At 37.3% G+C, this 22,544-nt stretch overlaps 1 protein-coding gene across 1 annotated transcript; it reads left to right on the top strand.

Annotated features, from left to right (window-relative positions):
• Positions 1–578: 578 nt before the first annotated feature.
• LOC135225440 (uncharacterized) lies at positions 579–6,894 on the top strand. Its single transcript, XM_064264766.1, has 4 exons — positions 579–725; positions 5,071–5,219; positions 5,423–5,514; positions 5,811–6,894. Exons 1-4 carry the CDS (start codon positions 672–674, stop codon positions 6,230–6,232), a joined length of 717 nt encoding a protein of 238 aa, XP_064120836.1. The 5' UTR covers positions 579–671; the 3' UTR covers positions 6,233–6,894.
• The last annotated feature ends 15,650 nt before the right edge of the window (positions 6,895–22,544 follow it).

The following is a 22,544-nucleotide window of genomic DNA, read 5'->3' as shown; positions in this document are numbered from 1 at the left end:
AAATGAATAAATGAGCTACGAACTTCCATTCTTCTTTCGAACAAGAACCGAGAGCAGTTTCTTTGGACTATTTTTCTCTTTCTCTGACCTAAATGAAATGTTACATATTGGAAGAAATGATCTTGAAAGACAGAAGTCACAGAACTGAAAAAAGAAATATTTTAAATAACTTTTTGAAATGCAATAGATAATCTGTTAATCGAAGCCTGTATTAGCGTTGACTTCGACTGATGAACTCCACGCCTATTTCCTTAAAGAAAATCTCCTAAAAGATCGAGAAGGGTTGGTTTCGATATTATATTACCTTAGACTTTTATTCATAATCGGCTAAAACATTTCCTTGTTCAAAGGTTGTATATTTTCGACATCATTCTCAGGTTGGCGGGAAACGTCAGATGCAGTGTCGTCGAGAGCGGGAGATTGGAGGGGGCAGATCTCGCAGTGCTGGCTTCCGAGCGACGCTGATTGGTGGAGGGGGTTTAGGAAGGCGGGGCCACGCGGTAGCTGAGAACCTATCAGGAACGAGCGCGTTGCGTCCGCCTTCGCCTTGGCGCCACTCAGTTTGCCGGTACCCTGCACTTTGAGTAGTCGTAAAATCACGCTCTCTCGCCTCCTTCCGCGATTTCTCAGGTTTATCAGTGTTAGTGTTTTACATCTCCGTCAGATCAAGTATGGCGACCGCTTGTCACATCAGTATTCCATCTCAGCAGGATTATTCTGTGAAGGTAAGTGTATTCATTATATTATATTGACTGTTATTAATATCTTGAGAGCATGTGTATATTAAATTTAAGTCTTACACGACAGTGTTTTACTTTACTCCGTTATTTATTGCTTGTATTATTCAGTGCTTGTACTGCACCCTGTGTTTAGCAAAGTCTTTGAAGGTGTTAACCCTCAACACAGCAACAGCTTAGATCTTTCTGTTTTAGAAGTCAGTGGTTGTCGTTGTGGTGTTTAAATTAAGACACCTTTGTTGAATTCATAGGATTAATAAGATACAGATTTAAAGGTGTGGCTAGTTTATTTGGTATGAAGACAGGGCAGTTAGTCGTAGGCTGTTCTTAAATGAAGTTAGGGCGTCTATAGGCTTCAGGGTCCTCTCAGCTAGAATTTTAGGTGGCTTACATATTCCTACCCTATTTCCCTGTGCCTTTGTTACATCAGTTTCATGAATCTCTTCTATTTCGCTTTTCTGTCCTTTATTGTGATATATTGTTCGACATGTAGTTTATATTATTTTCGATTCTTGATTTCCCTTGTCATTAGATATCAGGGATTTTCTAGGTTTATTCATAAAACATTTGTTATACGTTGCTTTTTTTTTATTTGGCTGAGTCTTTACCTAAAGTTCAGATAGTGCATCGTCGTCAGAAGCTGATCCGTTTTCAGTCTTACCATGTGCTGATGAACTGTTGTCTTAAACGAAACACTTAGGTCTAGTTCACAATGATGGGACACCATTGATTCTGTTTGAAACCAGACACTTTTAGAAAAGTTATAAGGAGAGAAAATAAGTTTTACACTTTCTCTCTTAACTGCAGTACCAAGCTGTGTATCAGAAATGTTGAAATAAATTGCACTTATCTCTGTTTTCCTATGTATTTGTATAATTTTAAATTTCAGGTTATTTTTATACAGGATTAAATACGTTTCAGACATTTTTATTTAAAAAAAAGAAGGTTGATATATGGTGGTATGATTTTTGTAAACTGCCCATATTCTTGGTTTTACTTTTGCCATATCCTGAACGTCTGTGCAGGATGCTGTGAGAGGCTCTGAGCTGTCCTTTAAAGGATTACTGTCTTCCTTTGTGTTTTCATAAGATTCTTCATGGTTTTATTTTCCAGGGGTTGTCGGTTTTTACAATTTTAATGTAAGAAACTTGGAGTTTTCTTTTGCATCTTTTCAACTTTGTCTTTATTATTTTGTTTTCCATATCTTTTCCTGCTTCTTTTTTTTCATTTTTTTTAAAGACAAACAGCGCAGATATTTGGTGATGTGAATTTTGTGAACTGTCTCGTTATTCTTGGTTTTACTTTTGCCTTGTCCTGATTATCTGGGTAGGATGCCGTGAGAGGTTCTTGGTTTTTCTTTGAAGGTTTTCTGACGTCCTTTGTGTTTTCATAGTGTCCGTCGTTGTTGTTTTGTTGAGGTTCTCAGTTAGTACATTTTATTTCAAAGAAACTTGTGTTTCCTTTATTTATGTTCTCCTGATATGTTGTTTTCATTGCTTTTCATGCTTCTAGTCTATTTGTGTTTCAGTGTTATATTTGCCTCTATATTAATTCATTTATGTTATTTATCAGTCCTTTATATGTTGCATTTATGCTGGATTTTCCTCTTTACTACTCGTCCTCGGCTAGGCGTCATTTTCATCTGGCTTGTTTCTTGTTATCATTAAATATTTGTGAGTTTCCATTGGTTTCTGTATCTCTCACATTGATGAGACATCGTTGATCGTATTTTAAGCCAGACACTTTTAGAAAAGTGTTAAAGAAGAAAGAAAATAATTTTTCATTCCCTCTCTTGACTGCAGTGCCAAGCTGTTTCTGATATTTTGAAATCAACCGTGCACATCTCGGTTTTATAATGAATTATTTATATTATTTTGTCTTTCACTTGTTTGGTTTTAAGTATAGCTCTCCACTGGGGTGATTCCTTTTCTTGGGCGGCCCCTTGTACGTTTTGTAAGTAAGTTGCTTCTTAACTTTTATAGTTGTCTTCAATTGTTTTCTCATCATTATCGTAGCTCCTGCAGAATAGGAGAGTCCTTAGTTCTTCTTCAAATTTGCTTTATTCTTGTATGATCTTCACTTCAGGCGGTATTTTATTGTATAATCTTGATGCACAATGCTCAAATGCTCTCTCACCTGACTTACAATTTGTTCTAGGTTTAAATATCCTATATGCGTCATGTTGTTTTTCACAGAAAAAAAAACCAATGGCGATAAATTAGTCATGTGATTTTATAAAAGGTCTCTTGTTTTTCTGGACGTTTCATTTGCCATGCCCTGAATGTCTGGGTAGGATGCAGTAAAAGGCTCATGGCTAAAGGATTTCTGTCTTCCTTTTTGTTTTCATACGATCCTTCAGGATTCCTCTGCTGGGGGTGTGGCTTTTTTTATGATTTCCATATGAGCCACTTTCAGTTTTCCTATATGTCTTTTCATTTCCTGATAGGTTGTCTTCACTGTTTTTAGTATTTTTGTGTTGCCGTACTGTATTTTTCTATTTATGAAGTCAATCACTCTATTTATCAATACTTTAGGTACTGTTCTTCATTCCGGAGTGTCTTCTTTCACTAGTCGTCCTCGGCTAGACGCCCCTTTCACCTGGCTTGTCTTAAGGTTATCATTAATTAATTAATTGTGAGTTTCCGTTGGTTTCAGTTTCTCTCACATTGATGAGACAGTATTGATTGTATCTTGACCTATAGAGACACTTTTAGAGAATTGTCATAGAAGATGGGAAATAAGTTTTCCATTCACTCTTCTGACTGCAGTACCAAACTGCGTTTCTGATTTTGAAATCAGTTGTGTTCATCTCTCGGTTTTCTTAGACATCATGTATATAATTCTATATTTCAGGTTATTTTTCTCAGAACTTAATACGTTTTCAGTCATTTTGTGTTAGAAAAACACCAGGGTTGATGACGAGATGATTTTTTAAAGCCTATTCTTTTTTTCTTGGTTTTACATGTGCTGTGACCACGGCCACCTATTGTTGACCATGCTTTGACCCTCTTGTCAGGGTATAGGATGCTGTGACAAGCTCTTAGTTGACATTTAAAGTTCTTCTTGGTTTCTCTGCCTTGTGTTTCTCGGAGCACGGGTGTATAAATCACGTTTCTGCTATAGTTATTTTCACCTTCTGATAGTCCATCTTCATTGCTTTTCACGTCTGTTTTCCTGCTTCTGGTATTTTGCTTTTGCAGTGCTTCATTTTTCTCAACTTTAAGTACTTTCAATATTCAGCTTACTTCTGGCGTTTTTCTCCACTCTATCTTGGGTAGGCGTCAGTTCCACTTGGGCTGTCTTATGTTATCATTAAATATCTGTGAGTTTTTGCTCATTTCAATCCTTTCAAAATGCTGAGGCAATGCTGATTTGTATTTTGAGCCAGGCACTTTAGGAAAAATTTATTAGTCGAAAGAAAAACAATTTTGTATTTGCTCTTATTTACTGTAGTACCAAGCTGAGTATGTTTCTTCTTCTTTTTTTTTTTTTAATGCACTTGTACACATATCTCTGTTTTCCAATGAATTATTCATGTTGAAAGTAATCTCTTTCAAGCTGGGTGTCTGTTCCCGTCACTTAAAGGACTAAATCTGTGACAAGAAAGAACTTAACGCCGATTTGCGTTGTTTGTCATCCATGATTATTTAAGATGCTCATATATCAATAGAATGATTTACGTCTCTTTTTTTTCTTTATGAGAGTATAGTTGTTCATCACTAATTAAACGTTGAATGAGAAGCGATTTAACGTATAACTGTTCTCTGTGGTCAGTCGTATTCTTTATTCTTGCTTCTTCTTTGTACTTCTTGCAGGATCTGTGTTCTTCAGTGTGCGATTCTGACGCAGCAAACATTCATCATTATCGGTCTAACAACTTGTGGTCTTTCCCACACTCTAGGAAAATGAGTTCTCGCCTGGTGTTATATGCTCCTTCTGTCATATATGTAGTATTAGCAGCACTGGGTGTACATAAAACGTGTTATTACGCATTGCCTCTTTATTTTTTTTTTATTTATTTATTTTTTTAATATTGTATGATATAGCTCTGTAACTGTCTGACTTGAGATTTCTAGCCATATGTTCATGTTTTAAATACTCTCCTCCTTCCCATATATGAGGTTACTTTCAGCTGGAAGTTTTTTTCGCATTTATTTATTTATTTATTTTTTGTAACTCCGAGATTTCACCTCAGCCTTTTCATACTTTATTATGTTGGCATTTCACGAACCATTGGGATTTATGCTAATGCTTGTAACTGAAATATTGCATGACTACTTTAGTTTGCAACTGTATTCTATTTTGAGTTTTAAATTCTCTTTCTGTCCTGCAGGATTGGTTGGAAAGGGGTCCCTCTTCTTGCCCTCGTCAATTTTCACGTGGAATACTCGCAAGGGCTCACGTCAGCGTTCCGCTTCCCGTCGCAGGAACCGACAGAAACTGTGCAAGCTCTGGAGTGGCAGCTGCTGATATAGAAATGAGGTTTGTGTCTTTAGATTTTACATGTTCTTTGAGGTTATATATTTTGTTTGTTTTTAAACTGCTCAAGACAAGGGAAGATAATCATTACTGTGGTATACACGAGTATCATAGTCATCCTTGTTTAATTGTCTGTAGTAATGAATGCAAATGTGATTAAAGATACGTTGAAATTGTATGTACTGAGATCCTTTTCTTCTTTACAGCAAAACTCTCTGCGTCTACTGCAAGAAAGGTTTCAGGCCAGGCCCTGAGTATATATGCCATCTGATTGCGTGCCTTGCAGTCAAACGTCCGGGTAAGTGTTCTGCTATTATCTTTTATTATTGTAAAATTCTAAAGATTTGAGAGCATCACCGATGCAATAATGACAGCTTCACTCCAGTGGCGATTACTTTCTTAACTACCAACTTCCTGAAATGTCCCATATGAGTTTGTTATCGGATCTTCATTGCTGTGTGGCGCTGACCTGTATTAAATTTATAACTACTTTGATTATAATTGAAATTGTTGACTATAGATTAATTGGTGATTTCATTTCAAAATGTTATTTTTGGTGCTTGAATACGATTGGTTATTTATTTTTCTCCACAGAATTCACCCTGGAATTCCATGAGGGTGACATTATGGACGACGCCTACCGAGGGTACACTACGGTGCTCGCTCAGGTTGTAGACTGCGCGGCGGTAAGGCCCTTTGGAGTGTCGAAAGTTCTGGAGGGCAAATACCCTTTCTCTAGCCCATATCCTGACAGAAGACGGGTGGGGGCGTTCAACAGGGCGCTTCCAGAGGACAGGGCTACCCCGGGGACGATAGCAGTCCACAAGTCGAAGTTCCATGCCCATGACCCACTGGTCGTCAACATGTTCGCCCAGTTCTACTCTGGGAAGAGCTTCGAGGACAACGTCGGGAGTCAGAACCTAGTCCGTCATTTGCGTCAGGTGCCGAGGAATAAACGCAGGAAGGGCAACAGAAGAAACGATGACTTTGCAGAGGCCTCCAGAGCGATACGCTGACGAATCGCAGCCGATGGTTCCAGGAATGTTTGCGGCAGTTGGAGGAGGTCGTGCGAAGGACCTATGTCCAGAAGGTCGTTTTTCTGTACAAGATTGAAAATGCTTTGTCTGTCAGTGACTGGGAGGGATATTATGTACCCGCTATCAGGGGCTTCTTTGATAAGGTTTCTTGCCGTAGGGTTAATGTTGTTGTTCTGAATGTTGATTAGAGTGAGGTCGAAGAATATCTTTTGTAAATCTTTGCAATCATTTGGGACAAACTCGTTTAGTATTTTTGCCAAGTTGGTTAATGACTGAAATGTAAATAGAACCTTAGGTAAAATATGTTTTTATTATATTGTCAATAACTCTCAGCTGTGATATCTATGTTCGTAATGTTTGTATTTATTCTTTGTATGTGTGGAAATATTTGTTTTTAAATGCGTTGTTTTTTGTGACATTTCTGTGCAAATGTTGCTCTAATATGTGCTAGGTTTAAGGCTATGGTTGCTAAGCAATTATAGTACAATTTACAACATATTTTACTTTTAGTGTTCTGATTTAATCTATCTAACTGAAATTTGTTAGGATAGGGATTTTTATTGACAGTTATTATTAGAATTAATTGTATATTATATATCTTTTTACTGAGTCATACTTTCTTACTAATGCAAATTATTATAGCAGACCTATGCAAAGCAATATATTTTTATTCATATTTCTACTTTTTATCAGAATTTTTATGATCTGTGTATATTACATAGTTTTTAGAATTTAGTTTATAAAGAAAGCTCATAATATATTTTGAAACGTTTAAAATGTGTTTTATCTACCTTCATATGATATGATGTTATAATCTCTTATTGGTAGTGAAACATTCATAATGACTGAATTGCAAGAAAGTATACTAGAATATGTTTCGCATACATTAATGAAGAGCAGTTTAGAAACACCAGAAAAAAAGGTAATGTGGCGAAAAAGATGGACTTATAGTGGACTGTATTATGCTTAACGTTGTTACTTGGTCAAAAACCGCTAAAAGCCTTACGTAACAACTCCACAAAACTCCCTTTGCGGTTTCTAATTTACGGGGAGATATCTCTCAACCCAACTCATTATTAACGAGGATAACACACCAATATCATTAATGAATAGTACCACAATTAAGTGCTTTCACTTCTGAGCAGTCCTTGTAGACATGAACTCAGATCATAAATCGCTATACGAGAGGTACGTGCTCTCTCTCTCTCTCTCTCTTTAAATGTTGCGAGTACTCACGGGTTGATTTTCAGACCTTAGAGGATCGCTGTGTTATCTCGTTTCTAAAAGTTATTTGCATAACTTAAAGTCTGAACACAATAAAGGTTTATCAGATCAATTTATATTCACCATCCACAAAACTGAAATTTAGGAAAAATTAAATAAAATCGAGGGATTTTGAAACGCATTTGATAAATTTACAGTTAAAATTAATCTAATGACTAAAAGTTACACATATCAAAGAGTAATAACATATAAGTGACAAATGAAATTAATCACTCAATTGGAATTGTAAATCAATGGCACTCAAATGAAACAAATTACGACAAAATTCAAAGAATCAGGGCAATCGCCCTTTCTAAATCCACACACAACAATAGATAATAGGTCACCTCAAAAGTTGAGCCAAGAAGCTGTTCGTTCCGTCCTGCATTCGGGTTTTGTTGGGGAAAAGAGGCAAGTTATACAATTACCACGAATGCAGAACTGACTCACGAGGTTTTCATGAACATAAAAAACCTTACAATAATTATCAAGTTCGTTGTCATAAATAAATTCCAAATATAATAGTGTGCAACTTCAACATATTTATTAAATGTGGTGTGTGTCAATACAATTTTGGGCGATATCACGCCTTCTTTTCCCCTCCCGATCTCTTGACCTCTCCTAATGGCTTCTCTGGGGAGAGGCACAAACAAGACCCAATAACACCTTCAACTCTTACCTTACTTGATATGCGCAATACACTCACCAAGAGCAATTTCATATCTATAAGGCCAATGAATTATCATAACTAAAACAGTAATTATACTGCGATACTGAAACGTCTACTGACGTTTATGCCAAAAGACTTCGTCTTTGTGTAAAACCATCTTTTTTCGCACCATGCACAGATACTACGTACTAGAACATAGCAAAATCAGATAAAATAATGTTAAGAGGGTCAATCTCGAGTAGATGTGGTTCTTTCACCCTTATTATGTCATGCAATATAGACGTACATATTCTACAAAATATATGGGCATGCAAATATATTTGGTTTTCACATGAATACAAATACAGTAACATAGTTCCTGTCTGTCCTGACAGACGGCAATACGCAGTGAAAATCAATCAACAATTTCTTATGAGACAGACACTAATAACTATAATAAAAGACAAGTAGCATGGAAACAAGTGAATACACTAAAAATTAGAAAATAAAATCGTCGTGAGAGGAATTCCTCACACCCTCCCCCACCAAAAATTCATACAACGCATGTATAGTGTTCTTATAAAGCTCCTTCTCGAATCAACTGTTTTCTTTGTTCGTCGGCCTTAGCAGCAGTTCTTCTCATGGGCCGACGATCACACATCACTTGTAGATGGTGGGGAACCTTTTGAGGTCGTAGGGTCATCCTCCGCAACACACTCTAGGCCGTCTCCGACATCCTTGGTTTCGGCCCTCTCCATCATCGTCTTTGTTTTGTTTATATGACTAGCCTCGTTTAAGGCCTCGCTCGTCTCGCCTACTTCATTCTGTCCGCTTTCTGTTTATGATTCTTCTCTAACATTACATTCAAATGGAGTGACTTGATTCAATGGTCTCGTAAAATTTCCATTATAACATTATCAGGACCTGCGAGGAGTTTCTCGATGATTCCCAAAGGGTACTTGTATCTTTTACAATTATCATTTACTATTAAGGACGAAATCTCATATGCTTAATGGACAGATGGTTGAAGACTCGATGTTTCTGTGCCTCTCTCTAAGAGAAGACAAATAGTCAAGTAGCCACAATTTCTCAAACTTTCTTATCGTCTCACACAGCCTTGCATAGTTCTTCCTCAATTCGACGTTCTCATTGAAAGGTACGTCGACGAACTCGTTCAAAGGAGGAGCCATTGTAACAGTTCTGCCGTATACGAGTCTGGCAGGGGTGAGCGCGATGTCGGCGTTATCTTCGTTGACATATGTTAGTGTCCTGTTATTGAAGATGTTCTCGGCTTCGGCGACGATGGTATTGAGTTCTATAAACGAGGCTCTTTTTCTGTACAGGGCCCTTTGTAAGCACGATTTCACCACTCCGATCAGTCTCTCGTAAAAGCCGCCTTTCCATGGTGATCGGGGTGTTATGAACTTCCATTCTAAATTATGATCCGTCAGATAATTTCTTACTTCGGGCTCTTCGCTGATATTTCTTAGAAACTTACTGGCTGCAATGAAGTTAGGCGCATTATCACTTTCCCTGAATTTATCAGGAAACATTCTTCTCCCAAACAAGATCAGACTACCTACAATCTTTAATGCGTGTTTCAATTAGGAGAACTCAGAACAATTAAATGCAAGTACATCATCATCAGGGTTTCACAAAACTGATTCTACAATAATTTCATTTACATTAACAGACTCTATTCAAACTACATCCTCTTGTTCTGGAAACTTTTTTTTGTCAATAATCCAGGTCGGGCCATGAAACCACAAACCTGATATACTCAAAAGAGACATTGAAATACCTCGAGTAACTAAATCAACAGGATTATCCTCGCTCTTAACCTATAACAACCTGATGTTATGATTGGACTTCAAGCCCTTGATTTCCTTTACTCTGTTGATTACAAACACTTCTTTAGATCTTTCATAAAATACCCAACCCGACGCTACTTGGGAGTCACTCCAAACAGTACAATCTGAAAATTCATCCCCAAAAATCTCTAACAAATGAACAGTCGGGCGCATGCCTATAGTCAAAGCAAGTGATTCTTGACGGGGAATAGTGAGTGAGGGGCTCGGGGCTACTCGAGACTTACTAATTAGCAAGTGACTTGTGTGCTTACTGCTAACAACATACGCACAGGCTCCATAAGCCACATGAGAGGCATCAACAAATACATGTAAGCTACAAGTTCCTTCATTAAAACAAGATCTAGGGACTTTGATCTCTTCAATAGAATTGAGTTTGTTTTAACAATTCATCGAACTCTTTCTTTAAATCCATCATCAGTTCGTCATCCCAGTCAGTTTTCAGTCCCCACAATTTCTTCACAAATAGTTTTCCCTTGATTGTTACGGGCGTTAATATTCCCAAAGGATCAAAGATGGTTGGAAGGAGAGGCACAACCTATCTCTTAGTCAAAGTACAAACATTTCCCAGATTATTCAAATATGTTACAATCTGAGAAGGCATCTTTACACTCAATGAGTCTTTACAGGTATCCCACAAGAGACCGGGTAGTTTTACTGCATTCAAGTTGACAGTATCTGGGGTATGTTTATCATTAAGAGAAATCAAATTGCTAGCCCATTCTCCCAAAGGCATATTAGCTTCCAACATAATCTGGTTTACCTTATTACTCTCGAGTTCTAAATCTTCACATTTCTCATAAGTTTTCATAAAGTTATCCACATAAAAGGACTTCTTTACTGAACAGGCGATGGGATCTGAATGGTTCTGAAAATGATATTGCATTGTCTGATTCAGCAGAAAAGGTGAACAAGTTGCTCCAAACAATAAAACCTTAAATCTAAAAGTCTCGACATGCTTAAAATCTCTATCAGCAAACCATAAGAATCTTGTGAAATCTCTATGATTTTCAATAATTCCTATTCTTAGGAAAGCTTTACTTATGTCTGCTGCTACAGCATATTTGTTCTGACGAAATTCCAGCAGCATATCTGTCAATTTCGACGCCAGATAAGGTCCCGCCTGTAGACAATCATTGAGGGACTTTGCATGGCGTGACTCCTTACTATTTGCATTGAAAACTCCTAATTGGAGTCGTAGCAGATTCCTTAAAAACTGGGTGGTGAGGTAAATAATGATTAATGCCATCAACTGGATCAAAGGAGTTATCTTCTAACTTTACCTCCTCAATAAATCCTAACTTAACATACTCAACTAAAACAGACTGATATTGATCAAACATTACTTGTTTAGACTGAAAGGTTCTCTTAAGTGAACATAATTGACCTAAGGCTTTTCTATAACCCGTAGGGGGTCTGGCATCGCTCTTAAATGGCAAATCCATCGTATATTTGTTATCAGTCTTTACAATAGTCTCATTGAAATGTTCGATCGCTGCTTGATCGTTATATGTAGGATCGCGCATCCTTCCCGATGCCGATCATATCTAATGACCACAGTCTAGAAATATCCTCACCGTCAAGAGGATTTACAGAAGCAGTGACTCTCGAGCAAACTATACTCTGTTTACTTATTACAGATCTTACATTTTCATCATCACTGATAACATTACAAGCCCAATTGGGTATAGGACCAAAAATAACAGCACCGGCGGTGCTACCAAGCAAACGTACATCATCATATTTATCGTGACAATACACAAATGCAATATGATAATCAGCACCAATAGTCAAACCTATATCACTGAGGGTATCTGATTCAATATTCTTATCTGCCAGTTTAAGACCTTGTTCTTGCAATCGCAGATACACGTTGTGTAGACCAGGTGTGTGGATGGAAGTGATAACATGATTACAAACAACAGCATTTAATTTGATACGTTTAGTACCTGCTCGAACCATTACTCTTACTACAACAAACATTTTGGTTTCAGCATTATCTCCAAACGGAATTTATGTAAGTTCCACTTGTTTTATGGGCACTAAGTTCAATTTCCCAACGACATCTGGTTAATGAACGTTCTTTGAGATCTGCGGTCTAAAAAGGCTCGAACCGGGATCCGATTCCCATCATTACTCAAAAGAAGGGTGGCTGTCGGTATCGCTGCCGGTTTAAGAGATGCGACATTTTTCACAGCTACTTGATTACTGTTAACATTATTCTGAGAATGACTCTGATTATTCGTAGCCGCTGATTTCCGACTAGCGTTGGAATTAGGCTGCGATTGAGCACTTTCTATTGGCTTATTATCAATTTTACTGTGACCTGATTTGGTGCTAGAAGGTTGCTGAGACGAATTTACATTAACGCTCGTAGAATTAGGTAATAGTCTAGCACATAAGAATGTATGATGTTTACCATTACAATTGCAACAAGGCGTCTTACCGTTACATTCAAATAAACGATGACCCTTTCTTAAGCAACCAAAGCATAGTTGTAATTCATGAATACGAGCTCTTCTAGTCTCTAAAGTATTGTATTTCGTGCAGACCTTATACCGCTGTGTTCACCTTGACAAAAACAACAAGAAAAAGTTATTTTCTTAGGGGTATTTTTAACATTAGTGTTGAAAGCACTACTAGGCGAATTAGCTTAACGCTCGTTTTTCGAACTTGTGTTACGATCCTTGCCACTCTTATCTGGGTTGGACGGTGATGGCGTGGGGTTTTGCATATAACTTCTACCTAAACGCTTAATTAATTTCTCAATGCCCTTTCTCAATTGATCTACACTGAGTTCACAAGTATCATATCTCTAATACAAGGCTTGCAATGTTTCCTTGGATAAACACCGCTTGATAATTGCTTTCTCATTAGAATCGCCGCTCGTAATACCTGGTAAAGGGTCTAACTGATGAACGATGCTATTCCATTTCATAAGGAAATCCATCAGTTGCTCTGCATCATGATCAGGGTGCGGTAATCTTAACAGCCGATTTCTTAAGTTGTCTTCTAATTTCCCGTTGGAAAAACGAGTTTTCAGTAGGTTTATCGCTGCAGTATAATTAGCTGGAGTTATAGCTAAACCCTCAACGGTTTCGCTTGCTTTACCCTTAATATAACTAGTCAGCATAGTAAACTTGATGACATCATTCATGTCCTGCCTATCATGAATAAATGCTTTAAAAACAGTCCAAAAAGGATACCACTGCTCGATTTTGCCATCAAAGGTAGGTATCGTAATTTGAGGCAACTTAGGTTGTGGAATACTGGGGGTAGTAGGTACCGCAGGTGTCGGATTAACAGGTGTGGGCGCGGCTGTGGGTCCTGCTAACCGATCGGTGAGTTTGGAGATTTCGTTGTCCGCGCTAGAGAGGTAACCGTTAGTCCTCGTTATAGCATTTACTAATTCACGACCCTTAATCTCCTTATAATATTCAGAAGCTGCTGTCTGTAGTGAATCAGCTGCTTTCTGAAGGGACCCTAAACGCAACTTAATTACTGCTGTAGACAACTGTTCAACACGTTTTACCTCGTGCAAACGTCGTCCGATTTCACTTACAGCAGTCTCATACAAAATGAGTGCATTACTACAACTGTCTGCATCCATGGTGAAAATTTTAAGGCAAAATCACCTTACATAACATACAAAATTGACAATAACAATTACAATATAAATCTCAATAATATCGAAGTAACAACACTTCTTCGAAACACTGATACACAGAAAAACACTCAAGTTAACAATCTGTGTTCTACAAAAACAATACTGGTCAATACCGTATTACAAAACTCTTATTCAAAAATCAAACTGCAATGAGATCGAAGAATACACATCGTCTCGTTACATCTCAATAATTATATGTGAACCACATCTACCTTCAAAAAAGGAGAATGACACTCACCTAGTTATCGACCCTTTATCTTAGGTTGTCGTGTGTGTGTGTGTGTGTGGTAGTTCAAAAAACAATGTGTCAGCATAACATTACTCTAACTGAGGGAAAGGGGCTGTAAACAATCCAACAACAAACTATGGTGATATAGAATGATCTGATTTCAAGTTACAAAGATCCAAAATAATGTGTTCAGTATCCCATTCGGAAGTGTTTAAACATCCGGTTCGAAGGACCAAGAAGGGAGAGAAGCTGTAGCGAAAAAGATGGACTTATAGTGGACTGTATTATGCTTAACGTTGTTACTTGGTCAAAAACCGCTAAAAGCCTTACGTAACAAGTCCACAAAACTCCCTTTGCGGTTTCTAATTTACGGGGAGATATCTCTCAACCCAACTCATTATTAACGAGGATAACACACCAATATCATTAATGAATAGTACCACAATTAAGTGCTTTCACTTCTGAGCAGTCCTTGTAGACATGAACTCAGATCATAAATCGCTATACGAGAGGTACGTGCTTCTCTCTCTCTCTCTCTCTCTCTCTCTCTCTCTCTCTCTCTCTCTCTCTCTCTCTCTCTAAATGTTGCGAGTACTCACGGGTTGATTTTCAGACCTTAGAGGACCGCTGTGTTATCTCGTTTCTAAGTTATTTGCATAACCTTAAAGTCTGAACACAATAAAGGTTTATCAGATCAATTTATATTCACCATCCACAAAACTGAAATATAGGAAAAATGAAATAAAATCGAGGGATATTGAAACGCATTTGATAAATTTACAATTAAAATTAATTTAATAACTAAAAGTTAAACATATCAAAGAGTATAACATATAAGTGACAAATGAAATTAATCACTCAATTGGAATTATAAATCAATGGCACTCAAATGAAACAAATTACGACAAAATTCAAAGAATCAGGGCAATCGCCCTTTCTAAATCCACACACAACACTAGATAACAGGTCACCTCAAAAGTTGAGCCAAGAAGCTGTTCGTTCCGTCCTGCATTCGGGTTTTGTTGGGGAAAAGAGGCAAGTTATACAATTACCACGAATGCAGAACCGACTCACAGGATTTTCATGAACATAAAAAACCTTACAATAATGATCAAGTTCGTTGTCATAAATAAATTCCAAATATAATAGTGTGCAACTTCAACATATTTATTAAATGTAGTGAATTAATTGGTGGTGTGTGTTAATACAATTTTGGGGGATATCACGCCTATACAGTGTACTACGCACATAGTACAGTACAATTAGGGTTTAACCTCAAAATTTAGAATGACAAACTGAAACTTTGGGAATATGTAGAGGTGAATTGTGTTATCTTCATCCAAAACGTCCCAAAAAATCCAGTGACGGGTTTTTGAGTTAAGGCCTCAAAATGGCGGCCATTTTGGAATTTTCAGTTTTTCTCATTTATTGCTCCTGAAGGGTAAAATATTGAATTTGTAAATGAAATACACATCAGGTTTTTATTATATGATACTTGTAGAAGCTATTTACATACATTTCTTGAGTACTAACGGCATCAGTGTGAAATTATGTGCCTTTATTTTTAAAAAATTTCCGTTACTAGCAGTTGACAGGAATATTCCCGTTCCTGCTATTGGAAAAATAATTGGTATATGAAAATTATTATCTAAATAAATCATCTGCAGAATTTTCTTGTCTTTTAAATGACCACCAAAAGGACATTTCTATGACATGCCCCTGCCGTAGTATCTTTGTTTGGAATATATATATATTATATATAGATATATATATATTATATATATATATATATATATATATATATATATATATAATGTATATACTTACATCTGCAGGCGTACTTTTTTCCGTGCAGTATAATATATAATACATACTATAAAATGTTTAGTACTGTATGATCATTAATGTTTTTCTTTTTTTCAGTAGAGTGAAACACAGCGAATTCAGCCCTTGAAAAGAGACAGAAATGGAAGACAAATCGAAATTTTGCATATTGTGCGAGCCCACTGGCAATAACTGTTTTGGTGAAACTGTGGGCGTCATTAGAGGTTTGGATAAAATAATAGAGAGTAGTACTTCAAAAGAGGACAATGTAAAGGAATTAGTGAAAAACAAGAGCTCCGTTGTTGCCCATGTGAAATGTAGAAGATTACACACGTCGCTTGGAGTCCGCACCTAGAAAAGTTCACACGACCCATGAAATCAGGCAAGAGTTCGTTTTTAAATCCCAGTGTATATTTTGCGAGAAGAAAATTGCTGTGGATGTGAGAAAATTTAGGAAGACAACTTCTTATGAGTTTAGTGTCGTGGAAATACTAGAATTTGTAAACAACATTCGCACAAATACTGAAAAACGATATAATAACTGGGGGAGATTGGTTCTTCTCCGAGTGTCCAATGTCAATGACCTTGTCGCAGCTAAGGGACGGTACCATCGTACATGCTACAAATACTTCTTGAGGCCAGGCAGTGCAAAGCCAGGAACAGCTACACTACAAGGACGAAAAATGGATAAGGAAAAGTCAATAGCATTTATCAAACTGTGCGAGTATTTGGAAGAAAATGATGAATGCCAGTATTCTATTGGTGAATTAACGTCAATTATGAGTACCTATGAAAACGCTGGTATTAATTACGGTAATCAATACTTGAAGAAGAAACTCAAGAACCATTATGGAAGTCAAATAACAATAGTTGATAAGATAGGTAAGAGTGGAGTGGTGTGTTTCACTGAATGTATGAAAGATATTTTAACGGATGAATGGTATGATGCACGAAAAAGTGATCCTGCTGAAGATGCCAGAAGACTGATAGAAACTGCTGCTCTGATGATTCGAAATGACATTCGTTCAAAAGCTTACAATTATGAGGTATTCCCTTCAGCAGAGCAAGTAATTTCTGGAAATTGTGAGCTTGTTCCAGATTATCTTCGTATGTTAATTGATGGAATCTTGAAACTGAAAAAAAATGATAATCAAATACAAAGAAAGTCAATCAGCATACAGCATGCTATCATTGCTGCTGTTCGTCCTAGATCATGTGCCCCATATAGAGAAGTATTGCTGTATGAAGCATCAGCTACAATGAACCCATCAACTGCAGTAGATCCAATTTGTATATGATAATGCTGACTATAATGTTGCAGCTTTAGACAGTCATAATACATTCCACTCAATGGGAGGAATCAAGTGTGTGACACCGGCAGATCAAGTTCATGAAAACACGCCCATTCCCAGGGCTGAGAGATTAATGATTAATGATACACAGATTAATGTCAATGCAAACCAGTTATTCCATCGAATTATATGCGTTCCTAGAAGTGATTCTGACCTTGCATCATATTTAGGATATGAACTTGCACCTCATCCACCTTCCCTCTTTGGTGATTTTTCTATGAGAAAAGCAAAAAAATCTGCTCTTGTACCAGTCATTGAGGCATTTGCACCCTGTGAAAATGTTCCTCCAGCTGGAGCAATGTATATTTTAGATGGTGGGTACCTTCTTCATCATATTGTGTGGCAACGTCCTGCTACATTCAGTCAGATATGTTCTCAGTATACATCGTTCATTAAACAGAAGTACAGGAACGCTCACACAGTATTTGATGGCTATATGACACCCACAGTACAAAAGATGAAGAACACTTTCGTCGAGGAAGGACACAATCATCTAGAGTTATAGCTGTAAAAAGCCACATACAAGTCCCGTGTCTCAGCAGGAGTTCTTAGGAAATATTAAAAACAAGATAGGATTATCAAACTCCTATCTTCCCACCTGGACGCTGCTGGCTGTAAGGTCCACCAGGCAGAGGCAGATGCTGACAGATTGATAGTAACAACAGCAACTCATTTACGAGATTCAGGACAGGAATAAGTTATTGTGGGGAGGACACTGATCTTCTTGTCCTCTTAATTGCACTTTCCAAACCTCAGACTGATATCAAAATGATGATCCCAGCAAACAAAGCACATCCTGAAAGCACATCCTGATAAAATATTCAGCAGTGAAAGAATTCAGAGCAAAATGGGGGACATGACTGACAGCTTGCTCTTCCTGCATGCAATAACAGGTTGCGATACAACCTCTGCTCTGTATCGCAAGGGTAAAAGGGTTCCTTATAAAAGATTACAGGAGAATCCTGTACTAAGTCACAAGATGCAAATTTTTAATAACCCCCAGGCCTCTGCAGATGATATAGCTGCTGCTGGAGAAGCATTTCTTCTTGTCCTGTATGGGGGAAAGCCAGAAGGTAGTCTTGATAAACAAAGGTACTTTAATTACTTAAGGACGATAGCTAAACAGCCTGTACAGGCCAAATTTGATCTAGCTACACTTCTTCCAACGATCAGCAGCAGCACGCCAACATTCTCATCGTACCCTCCATCAAGTACAACAGTGGAAAGGGATTACTCTAGTCCCCACCGACTGGGGTTGGAAGTCGTCATTTTCTAACTGACGACTAAGACCAGTAACATCGCTTAAAGAGCCCGTATCACATTCCCTACTTCATCTTATAACTTGTAATTGTAGAAAAGGTTGTGAACTGAACTGGGAGTGCAGGAGAAGTGGACTCCCTTGTAGCTACACATATGTGTGGGTATTGTGCTGGGCATGGGTGCAATAATCAATGTTCATTTGATGAAGATAAAGAAGGGGATATAGATGGATATGTAGAAGAACATAGCGAAACTGAAAATGAAGAATATTCTCAACCCTTACAGAAAAAGAAAAGGAAATGATTTACGAGAAATGATAAAGAATGATTCATATTTTTGTTTTAGCGTAATTAATGCATAATCCCTTGTGCGTAAAAATATAGTTTCATCAAATTGAAGTTATTTTTTGTCTGTACAGCTGTATAGTTGAAAACTAATTTTGATAATTTTTTCCCACACTGTATTGTATTGCAAGTAATTACCGGTTATAAGCTCAGTTCACTTCATAATTTTTATGGTAATTGTGGTCATGTGACCTAGAATTTATCCTCAACTAATTATAATGTCATAAGAATGTGATCTATGAATGTCTTCAACAGCAAAATGTTGACGATTGTATGGTGGGAACTAGGTAATTGCTAATGGCACCAATTAAAGTACATGTATTCAAACGAAGATATCCCCGCAATGGTGCGTCCTAGAAGTGCCATTTTGGTGTCATTTAAAAGACAAGAAGATTCTGCAGATTGTTTATTTTGGTAGAAATTTTGATAAACCAATTATTTTTCCAAAAGCAGGAATAGGATTATTCCTGTCAACTACGAGTAACAGATTTTTTTTTTTAAATAAAGGCCCATAATTTCACACTGATATATCTAGTACTGATGAAATTTACTCAGATAGCTTCTAAAACTACCATATAATACAAAATAATGTATATTTCATCTACCAATTTTATTTTTTACCCTTTAGGAGCAATAAATGAGAAAAACTGAAAAAACCAAAATGGCCGCCATTTTGTGGCCATAACTCGAAAACCCGTCACTGGATTTTTGGGGACTTTTTGGATGAAGATAACACCTTCAACTCTTACCATATTTGATATGCGCAATACACTCACCAAGAACAATTTCATATATATAAGGACAAATGAATTATCATAACTAAAACAGCAATTATACTGCGATACTTAAACGTCTACTGACGTTTATGTCAAAAGACTTCATCTCTGTGTAAAACCATCTTTTCGGTGCTAACCGCACCACAGATACTGCGTACTAGAACATGGCAAAATCAGATAAAATAATGTTAAGAGTGTCATTCTCGTGTAGATGTGGTTCTTTCACCCTTATTATGTCATGCAATATAAACGTACATATTTTACAAAATATATGGACATGCAAATATATTTGGTTTTCACATAAATACAAATACAGTAACATAGTTCCTGTCTGACGATTACCTGACAGACGGCAATACGCAGTGAAAATCAATCAATAATTTCTTATGAGACAGACACTAATAACTATATTAATAGACAAATCGCATGGAAACAAGTGTATACACAAAAAATTAGAAGATAAAATCGTTGTGAGAGGAATTCCACACAGGTAATGTTTAGATATCAAGATGATACTACAAATTTTACCTCGACATTTATTACCATGTCTTTTTTTTCTAGATGCGAGGCCTCTCTTGTCGACTGGATGTGCTATATAGTTTCAATTGCAATAAGCTTTTTCTTGCTGAAGATATCTGGGAAAAATACACAAATTTTTAAGATTTCTACCGTTGGATTAAACGAAATTGCTCGAAACTAAAATCATTGAAGCTAAAACGGAAATTATGTCGATATGGTTCAAAGAAAGTCGAGATGACAATAACAATGCATGCTATATCATGTTATGATACCTGTAAATACAATGATACAACAAATTACTAAAATCGGATAGGCTGTACCAGAGGTAAATCCTTCCTACTACTACTAAAAAAGAATTCGTACTGTGTAAGCGATTGCGTGAGTCATATTTCACTTGGCTGACGGCTGTTTGTGTTGGTCCTTTGTGTTGCATCACCATGTTATCACTGAGAAGTAAGGTCATTTAGTATTTATGTACTGTCTTGTTGTGAAGTATGGGTATTGCTTTAGTATTTTTTTCTTTTTTCTGAGATTGTAGTTTGACTTTAAATACCTTGACTAGGGTAACTAGAGTAGCAAGTCTTGGAAGACCACTCTGGGCTCCCAACTCTGTAACTGTCCAGTCATAAATTTAGAATGAAAGTTAGGACATAGGGTAAACAAGCGAGTGGACCGGCCAACTCACCGACTACCGCGGTTTTGGCCACCCTCCGAAAAAGTACTTTAACACGTCCTGACACCGGAGATGGTCATGTCATGAGTTGTTGGTGGGGTAACAGGAGCTCAAGACCTCTACTCTCTTTCGAAGTAGGGCTAAGTATTTTCTCCAAAGTTAGAAATTAAGGCCATATTTTAAGATTTAAACAGAGGGTAATGGAAAGGGTGGCCAACACAGTGCACACTACCCCAAAACGCTTTCGAAGTTTTTACTTACAACTCCAATAAAAATTGCGCCATAGTTTTTTGGCGGAAGTCTTGTGTCCAAACAAACTTCCCGTTTCCTGTGCTATAGGGTAAAACATCACAGCAGGCCAAACAGGCCACCTACAATCAACGTGCCACCCGAAAAAGTACATTATAACGCCCTGACACCGGAGATGGGCATCAGTCGCGATTGTTGTTGGTGGACGGAGCTAAAGACCTTACTCCTTTCCGAAGTAAGTATTTTTCTCCAAAGTTAGAAATTAAGCCAAATTTTTAAGTTTAAACAGAGGGAGTGAAAAGGGTGGCTAGGCAGAAATCTCACCGTTTTAGAAATTTTACTTACAACTAAAAATGTTTCGAAGATTGACGCCATCTTGATGTTTACGGAGTCGCTTGTGTCAACAAACTTCCCATTTCCTCCTGTGCTAAATCTGCACACCACTTGTACCCATAGACGCTGGGGGCACTTTCATCACAACAATCGTAACCAACCTCTTACCAGCACTTATTCAAGGGGACTACGGCATTCTTTGCGGCGTTTTGCGCTCTTCAATTGTTTATCAGTGTTGTCAATTGGTATGTGTTTACCCGCCAAATTAGGATAAGACTTACACAAAACCAAGGAAATAAGTGAAATTAGCGTATCTATTTGTAGTATATATACTTACATATTCAGCAATTTTATCATTACTGCATTACTATGACAACTAGAATTCATCAAAACAGTTTTGTAAATGCATCGGCGTATGTGTGACGCTCCACTAGATTGGCAACGATGAGTCATTTTTCCTCACGTCGTCTGCTCGTAAGTATACATCCGAAACATTTTGTAATTTTGGGGGGTTAAGGGTTTTAATTTGGTTTGCAAAAAAGGGATAATAGACATGAATTAAATAAACATTTTGAAGTAAAGTTAAACTAAATATTGAGTAAAGTAAACAATTAAGGGAATAAAGCTTTGCATCTCATAATCAGTGTTGTCGTCTGCTGCTGTAAAAACTGTGTTTTGCGGAGGATGAGTGCTTAGGACCGGCAAGTGCAATTTGGAGTGAATTAAAATCAAAATGTGTGTAATTACAATCAAATAAGCACTGTGGAGTTTCAATTGTGATTGCAGTAAGGATAAAACCACTGATTAAGGTAAAAATGAATTCAGTTCAAACCATGACCCCGGGAATAAAAAGTTTCATACTTTCACTAATATAGGCAACAAAATGTTTTATTGTGCTGATTACAACTGTAATCTTTAGTAAGATCAATAAATGTTACATATATACGCTAACATTGTTCAAATGAGTGCTGGGAAGGCTGGGAAAGATGGTGGATTATCTGTGGTTAGAACGGCCAGCCATGCAATTGCTGCCATATTGGATTTCAAAACTGCCTCGAAAACATATTTTGTTCATGAAACTTACCTGTCAGATATATATATAGCTGTATTTCTGACGTCCGACAGAATTTCAAAACTCGCGGCACACGTAGTGGGCGGCCAGGTGGTAGTACCCATTCCCGCCGCTGGGAGGCGGATATCAGGAACCATTCCCATTTTCTGTTCATATTTTTTCTGTCGCCGGTCTGGAAACAACTGTTTACAGTACCTCCGTCTAGGATTTTGA

This window comes from Macrobrachium nipponense, chromosome 13 (genome assembly GCF_015104395.2).
Source record: "Macrobrachium nipponense isolate FS-2020 chromosome 13, ASM1510439v2, whole genome shotgun sequence".
In the NCBI taxonomy this organism is placed as follows: domain Eukaryota; kingdom Metazoa; phylum Arthropoda; class Malacostraca; order Decapoda; family Palaemonidae; genus Macrobrachium; species Macrobrachium nipponense.
This window is presented reverse-complemented; position numbering and strand designations above follow the sequence as displayed.

Coding starts and splice junctions, on each gene's coding strand:
- LOC135225440 (XM_064264766.1), top strand. CDS start 672: ATGGCGACCGCTTGTCACATCAGTATTCCATCTCAGCAGGATTATTCT. Junction 5,220..5,422: donor GCTGCTGATATAGAAATGAG/GTTTGTGTCTTT, acceptor TCTTCTTTACAG/CAAAACTCTCTGCGTCTACT. Junction 5,515..5,810: donor CCTTGCAGTCAAACGTCCGG/GTAAGTGTTCTG, acceptor TTTTCTCCACAG/AATTCACCCTGGAATTCCAT.